Consider the following 15,679-nt stretch of genomic DNA (forward strand, 5'->3'; position numbering starts at 1 on the left):
ATGAGGTATCTATTGTGGGTTGCGTCTCTGTATGTCTTTTGTCTATATGGTTGCCGGAGCAGTGATGTGAATGGGGAGGAAGACTTCATGCTTGTTGCAGGTCCTCTGACAAAGTGGCTGGCGAGAAGCTCAGGCAGTGCAGTGAACGATGCCTTTGACTGCAGCCATCCCATACCTCCAGGCTCTAAACAGTACTTTGAGTACCTCCAGAACAGAGGGGTGACCCACTTTAAAGTGCAGCTGTCATGGGCTCAGCTCCTACCTACAGGCCTCTCCAGCCAGCCCCAACAGGCTGTGGTTACCTGTTACCAGACTCTGCTGAAACAGCTGCTGGAGGTGGGCCTTCAGCCTCTGGTCATCCTCCATGGATCCACAGTGCCAGACACTCTGAGATCAACGTATGGAGGCTGGGAGAGCCGGGAGCTGGTAGAGATGTTTCAGCAGTATGCGGAGTTTGCCTTCCAGGAGTTTGGAGCTCTGGCACTCTCATGGGTGACACTGAGTGACTTGGACGATGTTGGGCATGATGGGCAGCCTGCAGGTGCTCCCAGTCCTCTGCAAAATATCCTCCAACTCCACAAGAACATTTACCAGCTCTACTATCAACAGTTTCCTGACAAAGGTAAGTAAGACTGAGATTTGATTGATTGATTGTTTTCAGGATTGTTTTTTTGTCACTGTGTTTTAATAGTTAAATACAAGCAAGAATTATTTGTTGTCTCCCATAATCATTTAACATATTATTGAAGCATTAATATGTTAAGTAATATATTGTCCTTTCAGTGTGTGACAAATTGTAAAAATGGTTACTTTATGACCAACTGATAACCTTTTTTCGTATATGATTTATGGCACAGATCACATGTGTAGATTATCATGCCTATCTCAATGATCCATCCAAGTGAGATCAATAAAAGAATCTGAGCGTGCATTTCACTGGCAACTGTGGCCAACAGGCAGACATTTTGACTTGTCATGTTAGGAAAAGCACAGGTTCTAATAACATTAACAATTGCCTGTCATATTCAAGTGTCGCAGTAAGACATGACAGTGTGACAGTGAGCCAGCATGCACAAAAAAGGTCCCTGAAACTGAAGCAGCATTGATTTTACTATTTACTCCTGTGCTTTGGCAAAATATCCTCAGTGAAAAGTCAGGTCTATTCATGCTTAGCTGAAAACAAAGTCTGTCACATACTCCTCAGCTGGTGGAAATTGAATATGTATCATATATATTTTACATTGTGATGAGAGTGCCTTTATGCTTCCATATTCACAGGGAGACATCTGTCAATTGGGCTGAGAGCTAGTGACGTTGCAATTCTTCCCCAGATCAAAGGTTCAACGACAGTAAGCTACATCTTCTATTCTCTTATGCATAAAGCTCAGGTGCTGTTGCTATTAGGCTCCACATGAAAACCATTTGAAAATGGCAAATCAAGATAAAAAGAAATGGTTAGTAATGTTCATATGGATATTATGTCAACCTTGAAGTCTACCTGTCTTAATGAATATATTTAAAATAAGCAATACACTTCAATAATGGAACAATAAATAGAATTGTTTTTTTTGGCATATACTTAGACAAATCTCAGTTAGCTCATTTGGATTTAGGAGTTTAGCTGAAGGCCTCAGAGAGACCTATGAAAAATACTTTCTACCCACAGGTGTTCCTTTCCTTTGTTCTTGCAGAGGAGAAACAGCCTGTTGGAATGATGCTCCCCTATATATCCACCAAACATGTCTTTAAAAATTAAGACTGAAAATGTCTAGTTTGGTCTTTGATTTCACGCAATTTAAATGATACTATACAAGTTGTTCTTTCATGTTTCTTCTACTATATTAGTCGTTGTGTGTATGAAGGGGTCAGACTGCACCACAAGTCCTGCAGTTGTTTTACTGATGCATTCGACCTCTTGGTAGCTTTCCTGCAAAGCTTCCTCTTTGCACAGACGTCCACCTAGAAGTGACGATCTCATTGAGGCAAGCGTCCTGGTGTTGTCTTATTTTCTAAATTTGATTCAGCATGCTCCAAAGTATATTGTTAGCCTTTCAAAATGTTTTATGCCTCTCCTTATCTTATCTAATGATCTGATAATAAGTGCTCAAGGATTACGTGTCAACAGCTTGTTGTACATGTCTGTCTCTGCCCTCTTACACACTCATCGCACAACAACAAAGCATACCAGACCATTATTATACATCTATTTTAAAAATGGGTGTGTGTGTGTATAAAGTAGATCACAATATGATTTGGTCCTTTCTGTGTGAAATCTGTATGTTTTGTCTGTGTCATAGAGGGTTTCTTTTTACAATCTAAAGGCAGATAACTCAGCTCTCTATTACCCACATGTATGCATGTATTAGTAGAAGTGTGTTTTTCATTAAGAGACATTGAGTGTGATGACATGCTGTGCTGTATCTCCTATTTTGAGCAGATGGATTTCTTGTCAGTGCACATTGAATATAACTGTGCCTCTGCATCAAACTTTGCACAGGAGCTGAGCAGCGTGCGGGTAAGGTAAACATTAGAGGGTGTTTCTTTTCACTTTGCATTTTAAATTCTGTATTTCCATTACACTGCAGCCACATGCATGTTACGTTATGTTGTAGATGTCCAGTGGGGATTTGCCTATCCTGATATACAAGATGACTGTTGATAGTTGTTCCTACAGTCAATTCCAACTCCTTGGCAATTTCCTACAAGGTAAATAGCATTACAGCTGACTTAATATCACTTTTCTGTAGCTTTTGGTGGCTAATATTTTCATTCAAAGTCACAATGAAATTATTTTCTTGCCTTGTTATCTCATTTTCCTCGTTTAACATACACATATTTGACAACCATTACAATCATGTGTTTTTAATGACCAAACAGACTGTGACTAGGCATCGAGGCCAGCCTGTTGTAGATTGCAATATCTTAACTTGTACAATAATAGGGTTAGGGTTAGAGCTTTATTGGGAGTGTTATCATATGGCAGTGATTAGCGTAAATTCTTCTTGCTATGGTCCAGTATAGTTTTACAAGGAAAATCACGTGCGTGGTGGAACACAGCTGTAGAGCTTACTTTTTACTACATAATGTCTTAAACAGGCAACACATATTGTTTAATGTCAACAATCATTTACAAGCCTCAGCCGTACTTTGTGTTTAGTGCTAATTAGCAAATGTTAGCGCGCTAAGATGGTGAACACTATACCTTCTTAGCATCAGCATGTTAGCATTGTCATTGTCACTATGTTAGCATGCTGACACTAGCATTTAGCTCAAATCACTTGTGTGCTTTTAAGTACAGCCTCACAGAGCAGCTAGCATGGCTGTAGACTCTTAATCTTGTTATATAACAAAAATGAATGTATATATATTTTACCTCTGTATATTAATGTTGATCAGTCAGCAACTTTCTCTTGCACTCATCACAGTCTTGAACAACAATAACCTGAATATTGTGGGATGTGACATGATGGAAATGTTGGGTAAGCTGGACATGCAGGACATCCTAACCAGGTGACAATATATCTTGGTGAAATAGAAATAAATTGAATATGTATTGACAAAGTCTGTTTCATGTATATGTGTTTAAATTGTTTTATTCCTTCTCTTTTCCAACAGTAATGGTATTTCAGACTACAATGGAATTACAGCATTTATAAATAGTTATCAGAATGTGTGGAATAAGTTTGGGTCCCAGACCACAACAGAACGAGATCTTTTCCTCAATGAATCATTCCCCTCTGGCTTCCAATGGGCCACCTCCAGTGAGTCCTTCAAAGTTGAAGGTGGCTGGTCAGAAGATGGGAAGGGAGAGACCATTTGGGACCGTTTTGGTCATGAAAACAAGGTTTTTGATAACCAGACAGCTGATCTAGCTTGTGACAGTTACCACAAGGTGGATTATGATGTCTACCTCCTGCGAGGTCTCCATGTCAACACCTACCAGTTTTCCATCTCCTGGGCCCGTATTCTTCCCTCAGGCCACCGGGGTTCCCTATCAGAGAAAGGGGCTCTCTACTATGACAAGCTGATCAATGCTCTCATTGAGTCTGGCATACAACCTGTTGTCACGCTCTACCACTGGGATCTGCCCCAGGCACTCCAGGACTATGGTGGATGGACCAACGCTTCCATTGTTGAAGCCTTCAAGGACTATGCGGACTTCTGCTTCTCCAGGTTTGGAGACAGGGTCAAGACATGGAACACATTCAGTAGCCCCTGGGTGGTGAGCCATGCTGGGTATGGCACTGGTGAGCATCCCCCTGGAGTAAAAGACTATGTGGTTGCCTCCTATCAGGTAAGAGCAATATTATTACTATATTGTAAATAAGTGCACACACACAGCCATTCCTATACATTTACCTCACTATTTCTTTCATCTGTCCAGGCCACTCACAATATGCTGAAGTCCCATGCTGAGGCCTGGCATGTCTACAATGACAAGCACAGGAAGACACAAGGAGGGAAAGTGGGCATTGCATTGAACTCTGACTGGGCTGAGCCCATGGACCCCTCCAGACCTGAAGCCATAGCAGCTGCAGATCGCTACCTGCAGTTCATGCTGGGCTGGTTTGCACATCCCATATTTGTAGATGGAGATTATCCTGCAACACTCAAGACTCAGATAGAACATAAAAGAAATAAGTGTCCCCACTCTGAGCCTGCAAGACTTCCAGTTTTCACTGCTGAAGAGAGCCAGAGGATACGTGGAACAGCTGACTTTTTGGGATTAAACCACTATACCTCCCGGTTGGTCAACAACAGTGATGGTAGCTGCACTCCTGGTCCTCAGGGGGTGGGTGACTTCCAGGCATATGTGGACCCATCATGGTCCTCTACAGCTTCTGACTGGATCTATTCTACACCTTGGGGACTTAGGAGGCTTCTAAACTACATTTCCACCGAATACCTGAAAATTACCAAAGTGCCTATCCACATAACTGGGAATGGTATGCCTACTGAATACAGTGGGGACACTCTCAATGACATCAGTAGAGTAGAGTACATGAAGAGTTACATCAATGAGGCCCTGAAAGGTTAGTTTCTGGAATCCCTCTTATAGGGAGCCTACTTTTACATGGTGTTGAAATAATTTCAACTTTAATGTGCTGTTTTCTCTGTCCATTTTGTAGCAATAGTCTTGGATGGAGTGGATGTGCAGCGATTTACAGTGCAGCCTCTCATGGATGGATTTGAGGGAAAACAAGCCTACAGCCAAAGATTTGGTCTTCACCATGTCAACTTTGAAGATGCAGACAGACCAAGAACCCCAAAGCAATCAGCATTTTTCTACTCTCAGGTTATCAAACTAAATGGATTCGGTTCACACAAAGGTGATGTTTTTAAAGGAGCAGAGATGCAACTTACCCCCCATCCAACAGCTTTATCACCCTCAGAGGTTCCCTCTAAATCAAAGGTTGTCTGGGATAAATTCTCACACCAGTCAATATTCCAGAGAAAAGTGTACCACTATGGCACTTTCCCACAGGGCTTCAGTTGGGGAGTATCGTCTTCGGCGTACCAGATTGAAGGTGGCTGGAATGCTGATGGGAAGGGGCCCAGCATCTGGGATACATTTACCCATAAACCTGGCAGTATTCCTGCTAATGCCAATGGAGATGTGGCCTGTGACAGCTACCACAGGCTTGAAGAAGACCTCTACATGCTTCGAGCTCTGCGGGTGAAGTCGTACAGATTTTCTTTGTCCTGGTCCAGGATCTTTCCTAATGGTCAGCGTACCTCCCTGAACCAGAAAGGTGTTGACTTCTACAATAGACTCATTGATGGCCTCTTAGCATATAACATCACCCCCATGGTGACACTCTACCACTGGGACCTTCCTCAAGCTTTGCAAAACCTTAGTGGCTGGGACAATGTAGACATGATTAACATCTATAATGACTTTTGTGACTTTTGCTTTGCCACCTTTGGTGACAGAGTGAAATTTTGGATGACCTTCAACCAGCCTCACACAATTGCATGGTCAGGATATGGACTTGGACAGATCCCACCAAATGTTAAGAATCCAGGAGTTGCACCGTACAGAGTTGCACACAACCTTATAAAAGCACACGCTAAGGCTTACCACACATATGATGATAAGTACCGCAAATCCCAAGGTGGTCGAGTGTCCATTGCGCTCAATGCTGATTGGATTGAACCTAAAGATGTTAATATTCCCCGTGAAGTGATGGCTGCTGACCGTGCCCTGCAGTTCCAACTGGGTTGGTTTGCACACCCCATTTTCAAGAATGGTGACTATCCTGATGCAATGAAGTGGCAAGTTGGAAACAAAAGTGAACTCCAAGGTCTTTCAGAGACAAGACTGCCATCCTTCACTGAAGAAGAAAAGAGCTTCATTAAGGGAACTGCTGACATGTTCTGTGTAAATCATTACACTACAAAGATAGTAAGCCATGCTACATTGAGGCTTACCCCTCAATCTTATGATTTTGACCGGGACTTGTCAGAGGCAGAGGAAGATGATTCACCAACTACTGCCATCAGTAGCCAGAGAGCTGTAGCATGGGGCTTGAGAAGACTTCTCAACTGGATCAAGGAGGAGTATGGAGATCCAGAGATTTACATTACTGAGAATGGAGTAGCTACAGAATCAAAGACAACTTGGGATGACTCTGCCAGAGTATTCTATTACAAGACCTATATTGATGAGGCTCTCAAAGGTGCACTGACATAAATACATTTCTTATATCATAAATATTAATGATTGTCAGAACTATTTAGATATTTAGTCTTTATTCTTTATGTGTGTGTGTGTGTGTGTTTTAATAACAGCCTATGACATTGATGGTGTGAAGGTGAAAGGATACATAGCAACGTCTCTCATGGATTCTTTTGAGTGGCTTAATGGGTACAAAGTTGGATATGGGTTACACCATGTCGACTTCAGTAACCCAAACCGGCCAAGGTCACCCAAGTACTCAGCTCATTTCTACTACCAAGTCATAAAGGACAATGGTTTCCCTACACCAGGTGATGAGAAGGTGCTTCATGGACATTTCCGCAAAGATTTCATTTGGAGTACTGCAACGGCATCATACCAGGTAACTGCTTAGATGAAGCCCCTTCATTAATGCTGGATCGGGGAATTGCACATACTGTGTATTCCTTACTCTGTTTTCTGTCTATTTAAATCTTTGTTTTACATGTACTGCTTCCAGATTGAAGGGGGGTGGAGAGCAGATGGAAAAGGTCTCAGCATCTGGGACAAGTTTGCTCACACTCCTCTCCGAGTGTTCAATGATGACAATGGGGACATAGCCTGCGACAGTTACCATAAAGTAGAGGAGGATGTGGCTATATTGAAGCAACTTAAGGTGACCCATTATCGTTTCTCCATATCCTGGCCAAGGGTGCTTCCTGATGGCACCACCAGGCACATCAATGAGGCTGGACTCAACTACTACCACAGACTGGTGGATGCATTGCTTGCTGCAAACATCCAACCTCATGTATGTGTAATTCTCAAGATAACATTTGCAATGGAAAGTTGGTCAATTCTGTCAACCTTAACTGTTTTTTCTTTGCTATCAGATCACTCTCTACCACTGGGACCTCCCACAAGCTCTGCAGGATATAGGGGGCTGGGAGAATGAGACTATTATTGTCAAATTCAGGGATTATGCTGACCTCATCTTTAGCCGTCTTGGCCACAAAGTGAAATTTTGGATTACCATTAATGAGCCGTACAATATAGCCAATATAGGCCATGGCTACGGAGCAGCTGCCCCAGGTACGCTTTAACGTAATGTTCTTAATCTTAAACTCTACCTCACACCAATGTATGCTTGCATGTTTGATGTAAAAAGCAGGTCAAAAAGTGAAATTTTATCAAAACTGTACTTCTCTGCCATATATTGACATTTTAAACCTCAATGACCAAAAGCATATAGCTAAACAAACTAGCAAATATGTCTGTTCTCTGTGTCCAGGGATCAGTTTCCGACCTGGCACTCTGCCCTACATTGTGGGTCACAACCTGCTTAAAGCTCATGCTGAGGCCTGGCATCTCTACAATGACGAGTACCGGGCCAAACAGAAAGGAATTATCTCAATTACCATCAACTCTGACTGGTCAGAACCCAGAAATCCCAATAAGCAGGAGGACATTGATGCTGCAAGACGTGTGGTGCAGGTACTTTGCAAAACAAATCTTCTTTTGTACGGACATTACTTTCACATTTTACAATAGACTGGAGGGCAATAGTTGGAGTTTGGCTCTCTGATAGCTGTTGTGTATCTTGTGCAGTTCTACATTGGATGGTTTGCCCATCCCGTGTTTAATGGAGACTACAGCAACATGATGAAGACAATCATTCGAGAGCGAAGCTTAGCAGCTGGTCTGCTAAAATCTCGGTATTATAAAAACATTAAAGCCTGAAAGAGAAATAATGGAAATTTGTCTTACATTTATCAGGTAAATTTAATTAGTTCAATACAATCTCTCCAGGCTGCCTGAGTTCACTCCTGAGGAGATTAAGAGAATTAAGGGTACCTATGATTATTTTGGGTTCAACCATTACACCACTGTCCTGGCATTCCCTGTGGACTATGGAAACCTTCAGCACTATGATGCAGATAGGTAAGCAAGTGCCAACATACCTATAATAACCAGTGGGAGATGCAAGTCATATATAATCACATGGTGATTAGCTGAAAATGATGTTTCTACGTCATTGTGTTCTTTATTTGAACCTTATTTTTTGTGAAATAAAACCATTTCACTGATTTGATCTTCGTAGGGGTGCAGGAACAATTGCTGATCGTACCTGGCTGGATTCAGGTTCATCCTGGCTGAAGGTCTCACCATTTGGATTCCGGAGGATATTAAACTTCATTAAGGAGGAGTATGGAAATCCACCTATTATCATCACAGAAAATGGCATCTCAGAGCGGGGGCCTATTGACCTAAATGATATTCATAGGAGCTACTACTATGAAAAATACATCAACCAGATGCTGAAAGGTATCATTTTCCAAAATCATAACAATTTCAGAATACCTCATGTAAAGTATCTCTAAGTAATGGATGCAATATCATGGTTCATGGTAATTCTGCTGTTTCCCAGAATAATGTTCAAAACAAGATACTGAATTTCTGGAACATAAAACAAGGATTGAATGTGTATTTGCATTCCTAAAAGTGTTCATTTTCTCCTCCCAGCTTACTTGCTAGATAATGTGGATATTCGCGGTTACACAGCTTGGTCGCTGATGGATAACCTAGAGTGGGCCACTGGCTTTTCAGAGAGATTCGGTCTCTTCTATGTCAATCACTCGGACCCTAAGCTGCCTCGAGTGGCCAAGAATTCTGTTGCCCTCTACTCCACCATCATCAACTGCAACGGATTCCCAGACCCTGCCTTGGGACCCCATGAGTGCTTGAACTCCGTGCCTGAAGGTAAATTCACGCAGAGTTGCTCAGATATCTGTTCTGACCTGGTGGAGAATTCATAAACCTACAGAAGGAACTCTAAAATCCTCATTTTAATTGATTTTATTATGTAATGTACAGTATACTGCACTTTAGATGTATTGTGAGAAACTGACCCATGACCAGAAGTAACAGTGAAACATTTTGGATTTATATATATCAAGCTGGATTTAGTAGACATTACATTAGACATTATTAGACATTTAGCTTTAGCATAAAGCCTGAAAGCAGGGTTAAACAGCCACTCTGGCTCTGTCCAAGGGTAAAAAAAAATCCACCAACCAGCACCTTTAAACCTCCCAAATTAAACCATTTTATCTCTTTACCCTGTACAAAAAGGGGATTATATGCTGGATTTATTAGTCAACAGTAGTGACTTCCTGGAGTGTTGTTGTCAGCATATTAAACACACAATATATATTGTGTTAATTAGTGAGGTTTAGAGGTGCTGGTTGGTAGGTTTTGTTACATTTGGACAGAGCCAGGCGAGCTGCTTCTTCATGCTTTCAGTCCACATGCTAAGCTAAAGCTAACTGTCTGCTTGCTGTAGCCTCATATTCACTAATTCATTCATTCAGTGATAGTAGAAAATGTTGTGGACTAGTGGATTTTTCTGTACCCACATTTAAGATTTGAAAAACAAATATGGTTTACATTCACAGTTACTGTCAGTAATCTGTTCAAAATGAATATGATAGTCTCGGTGTCTTTTCTACAGGAACAAGCGCGCCAATCACACCCCCTCCCCATGACAATGCTGTCAGCTTCCTCGGTATGAAGCTTTCTGCCAGTGATGCAGAGACCGGACTTAACACCACATTTGCTCTACTGATTGTTGCAACGTTTGGGGCTATTTGTTCATCCTGTTGTTTCTTTAAGGCAAAAAGACGTTCCAAAAGCAGCATGTTGAATCTATAAACATGGAGAGGAAATGCTAGTTGCAGAGTTGTAATGGAAATCCAACATACACTGAACTGTCTCTGTAAATGTCTGAGCTGCATATTCAGACACCACTGTATAAAACGTCCTGCATGTTAAAAAAAAGTTAGAGATAAAATATTTTAAGACATTCATCACAGGTTGTAAAAATCTAAATTCTTGACCCAAGAGCATGATTCAACAAATGTCTTAAATTTTTCATTCATCTAATAACATGTCCAAAATGTTTTTCCAGAGTTTGTCAGTTACCTTACCTGCATTACTATTGACTCAGTTATGAAGTGTTAGTCACTTGAGGCTGTCAGATAACAAATCAAAAAAAATCATAAAAATGTATTGTATGACCAATTCCCTCTGTAATCATGATGTAAGCTATTATATTTTACATATTGATACTGAAGTATGTTTAAATGTGACGTACATTTGTATAAAATAATGAATTTTGAATGTTTGTGACCATCAGAAGTGCACCTAACCTGCTATATTGATCTAGTGGCATTTCTGAATTTTTCCCTCAGTAGTCAGTGTTGATGGTAGCTGAACTGCAAAATCAGAAATCTGAAAGCTTGATTGCAATTTTCCATTTTCTAAATGAACATTCAGCATTATGCGACATTATCCGAATCATTGGACAGATCATCATTCGTCCAGTTTAACTGCAGTTTAGCTGAACCTTTTTCAAAGAGCATTTAGGTTGAACTCTGTATTTCTAGTACCAGTTCAGCTGAATCAGTTTCAAAATGCAGCTAAGACAGTCAGATGTTACGTGACCTCATATTATTAAGATAATACACTCCCCATCCAAATGAAGATATTTACCCTGGGTGAATTAAGTAGAAGATCGGGTGATGTGTCACTTCCTTTTACAATTGAACAGAATAACTATACAACTAGAATTGGAACTGGACTATTTTACCATTTCAAGCAAGTAATAAAACCAGACTAAAAACAAACTGAAAATATGTTTTTCGTTGAAAAAATTTATTTTAAAAACTAACCACAAAGTACTATCAATACAAAACGTATAAAAAGTACAAAAAGCATTGCTCAAAAATAACTTGAGATGACAATATTTGAGTTGGCATTAATGGCACTGTGGATATGATTCAGAATACAAAAGATGGAATCTTAGAGCGCATTCAAGGCATTGAATTCACATTGAAATGATTACATTTTCACAACTCCTCGTGAGACTGGAACAGTGACAAAAATAATCCAAAAATCAGCACTTTAAGACTTGAAGCATGAACATGACAGTATTATCCCTTATTTAACCAACAGATACAATTCAATTCGGGTCCGTACGGAAAAAGGGAACATTTGCTAGTCATAGGTGTGTAAATAAAATAAGCTGCAGGTTAGTATATAAAATATATGTTGCACTTGAACTCAAATTGTACCAAACGAGTTGCAGAATGCACCAGTCCATTGATTGAATTGGGCTTCAGGGAGCTAAGACAGCAGTGAATGTCATTTTTTTTTAAATATTTAAAAAAAAAAGCCACAGTGACAAGAGCCTCTTTTCGATACCACAATACTCAAAACTAATACAAAAATAGAGAACAGTATCAAATACACGTTTAAACAATACAAGACAATATCAAGAGTTACATGTTTTTCAAGCATTACCCAGGTTTGTTTATTCCTTTGGACAAAGGCACCCCAAGTGTGTTCCAGGTACCATCGAGGCACCAGGTTTGGGAATGTTGACTGGTGCAGTGCCAACATTGTCAAAACAATCTTTTAATAAAAAAAAAAAAAGGTGACACACTTGAAAGAAACCTTTGTATGAATATTAACACCTCAAAAAGTCTTCATCAGCATGACAATAACTCCAGTACCTTTCTTTTATGAGTGGTGCCTTGTCCGTCAACCTTTTGTTCGCATCAACAAGCACTCGCTCACTGATTCACTTCCTCACTCAAGTACAAGATTCTTACAGTTTAAACATGTTTTTGTACTACAACTGGCTTGGCCATACCTTAACAAAATGCCATAAAACAGAGTTCCAGTTTAGGTCTAAGGCAAACTTGAGATGCACTCACTGAACTTCCAACAGAGGACAAACTCTGACTAATAGCTTTAAGTCTCGTAATAAAAATATAAAAATAACAATAGCTGCCCTGAGGGAGAAGTACATGTTAACCTTAACCGTTGTTGCTGTGCAACGGTAGTTTGTAAGCACTTTGGATCTTCAGACAGGCTAGTGTCTCAAGTATTGCTGGGTTGAGATGACCATTCTCCTCCTCGTTTGACTCGATGCTCGACCACGGCTGGCCGTAACACTGGAAGGCTTGGGCTGACTTCATCCACCTCAAGCAAATTCACGTCACACACTCACTCACACACACACTTTGATTCCCTTATGTCCGCTCATTGATCCTGATGTGAATTGAAATGTACAGTGTCAGCTGGACTGATGAGAACCTATGCACGGAGACCTGTGAACACAGAGATGGTGTCATTGTCAGTAAAGCATTTCCCACTGATCACAGCTACAAAATAAAAAGTTAAAAACCACAGTATGAACTTATGAAAAGATTGGAAGCGTTACCTTTCTCACATGTACTGCTCTGCTTCTCCTGGGCAAAGTTTAGTCTATTCTGCTCAACTGCAGTGCCGTTGGACTCCGGGCTACTGCTGCGTGACGGGCTGCCTTCCTCATTCTGGTAAGCCAAATCCAGATGCTGCTGGGCCAGTTTTAGATGTCTACGCAACCTCTCCAGCTCCCTTGATGAGGCCTCGTCCCCGAACGACTCACGACCCGAGTCTCCCAGGTTATCCCTGAATCCCATCTTTCCTGGTGGGTCCTTCTTCAGAGCGGTGTGGTAGCCTGGAGGTGCAGAGGGCTGGCGGCAGATGGAGGATCTTTGGCTGGCCAGAGCTGCGTGGCGGGGGGTGGGAGGCCGAGGCCGCGGTGCGCAAAAGCAATCCCGAATACCGCTGAAGCCAAGATGAAGGATCTCTAACACAGTGAAGAGCAGACACAAGGCGCTTACCGCATACATGATGAGCAAGAAGATCGTTTTCTCTGTAGGACGTGAGACGAAGCAATCCACTGTGTGCGGGCAAGGAGAGCGGGTGCATACATACGACGGTACCACCTCCAGCCCATAAAGGACGTACTGTCCAAACAGGAACGATGCCTCAAAGATGGCACGTGACAGCAGCTGAAAAACATAGACTTTCATCAGGCCATCACGCTTGATGCGACGGCGTCCATCGTGCTTTTTGCTGGGCTTCTCCACAACCTCTTTATCCTTTTCAGGTTCAATCTCTTCCAGGATCATGGGGTCCTCCTCCCCATTATCCTCTGCTTCCTCGTAGTCCCGGTTGGCACCGCGGCTCACTATCGGCATCCTTTTTCTGCCCCGGGGTCGGTAGTCATCGTCCTCCATGCGGGCGATCTTATGCATAGCAAAGCCAAGGTACATGATGGTGGGGGTGGTGATCATAATCACCTGAAACACCCAGAAGCGGATGTGGGATAGTGGCGCGAATGCATCGTAGCACACATTCTCACAACCAGGTTGTTGTGTGTTACACACAAATTTACTCTGTTCATCATAGTAGATTGACTCGCCCCCCACCGCTGTCAGCACGATGCGAAAGACTATGAGGAGGGTAAGCCAGATTTTGCCCACGAAGGTGGAGTGGTTGGATATCTCGTCCAACAGACGTGTAAGGAAGCTCCAGCTCATTTTGCCTCTGGAACAAGAGGGAACCTCTCAAACCTGCAGAGAAAAAGAAGAGACAACTTTGTATTTAAGTGTCATTTTTAATGCTCTGGTTTTGACAAAAAAAAGAAAGGTAATATTTACTTGTCATTGTAAAAAAATATTTTTTTTTGGAAATTCCCAAAACCTCAAGAAAGAATTTTTGGTTGTATTGCAGGACAGAGACATTCACATGTTCGATTAACTTGGTCATGATCAAGGCAACTGCTTAAGTCAGGATAACTATAAAAACAACCAGTAATCTAAATGAAGTAAAAGTAAAAATATGCTGGTCATTTTGTTTCACCACATCCCAGAACTGCTCGTCTTGACTCCCCATGACTTTGCAACTTATAGCCACATGGTGGAGCTATTGTGTCACTGTTACAACGCTGAGACATCCCAAACCAACCCTCACTGGTATGACAAAGGGCATGCTCAGGCAAAGGTCCCTCAGAAGGCCTCAGTAGATGCTATCACCTTGTCATACAAGCACAAGCAGACTGCTATCTGAAGATTGAAGTGAAATCATGGGTGCTTGAGGCACTTAAGAAAAATGTGAGCTCTGATGTTTAAGAGATAAAGCATTGGAGATGACTAGGAATTTTAACCAAATGTCTGAAAGTAGCTACCAGCAAACACCCACACTGTATTATATAATCTATAAATCAGTTACTTTAAAACAGGATTACCAAATATTTCCCATCATTTAAAGATTGCAATAATCCCCGTCCTTTGTCCACCAAATGTAAAATGCCACAGTAGCCCTCACCTGTATAACCATCCTAGTCTCACCTGAACAGGTTACATATACTGGAAACCCACATCAGTCATTTGTTGGTAGTCATGGTTTAATAATGGGACTAAAATGGCCAAAATAGAGCTGATAAGACCAAAGAAGCAATGAAGAGCTCCTGTGGTTTCACACCATATGTGACCAACCTCAAAGCCACTTCTGCTGAGTAATTATCCACTTCTATAAACTACCAGGCTTGTACCAAGTAGGTAGGCTACAGTGTTTGTGATGTGGAAAAGATTATACCACCTCTCACCTTAAGGCTTCACAACTATTTCATTATTTTTTTTGTCTTGAATTGGTCTTTTAGATCGACATGGTGCATGCTACCATAGAACAAAGTATTTGCTTTCAAGCCTGTTCAGGAATTTCTTTACTGCTCTTAACCAGGGTTGAGTGAAATCACAAATCTTGGAATCTACGATTCTCACAAATTAAGCAGGATTAAGCAGGACGAAGCAGGTATCAAGTAGCCAATGGTAAATTGAGGAATTAATGGCCCTCCATGGCACAGGATGGGACATGAGTGTTCTTAACATATTTTCTTTCAGCAGTGTGGTAGTATCCCTTAATCTCTTCATATTCCTGCCTGGACAGTACCTCAGGTAAGACCTAAAAGCTTTCTTATAGCTACACAAAATAGAAGGGCTATGGACAGACATTGGGCTATTTGTTATTACAGAAACAGTCAAAATAGCAATAAATTACAATCCTAGTGAAGAAACAAAACTAGCTGGATCTGAATAAGAGATGCACATGGGATAAATTATTTAATAA

General features: G+C 41.4%; 2 protein-coding genes across 2 annotated transcripts; one reads left to right on the forward strand and one right to left on the reverse strand.

The window, feature by feature from the left end:
* On the forward strand, nt 1-10,369 carry LOC139292808 (lactase/phlorizin hydrolase-like). Its single transcript, XM_070915196.1, has 17 exons — nt 1-622; nt 1,279-1,349; nt 2,438-2,515; nt 2,613-2,706; nt 3,426-3,510; nt 3,616-4,294; nt 4,385-5,033; nt 5,130-6,680; nt 6,793-7,061; nt 7,179-7,469; nt 7,552-7,750; nt 7,950-8,152; nt 8,267-8,373; nt 8,468-8,599; nt 8,760-8,983; nt 9,182-9,418; nt 10,170-10,369. The coding sequence occupies exons 1-17, from the start codon at nt 1-3 to the stop codon at nt 10,367-10,369; spliced, it is 5,691 nt and encodes a 1,896-aa protein (XP_070771297.1).
* A 2,531-nt stretch (nt 10,370-12,900) lies between these two features.
* On the reverse strand, nt 12,901-14,091 carry gjc4b (gap junction protein gamma 4b). The gene has a single exon (XM_070915052.1). The coding sequence runs from the start codon at nt 14,089-14,091 to the stop codon at nt 12,901-12,903; it is 1,191 nt and encodes a 396-aa protein (XP_070771153.1).
* Between the last annotated feature and the right edge of the window lie 1,588 nt (nt 14,092-15,679).

Source organism: Enoplosus armatus, chromosome 11 (assembly GCF_043641665.1).
Source record: "Enoplosus armatus isolate fEnoArm2 chromosome 11, fEnoArm2.hap1, whole genome shotgun sequence".
In the NCBI taxonomy this organism is placed as follows: domain Eukaryota; kingdom Metazoa; phylum Chordata; class Actinopteri; order Centrarchiformes; family Enoplosidae; genus Enoplosus; species Enoplosus armatus.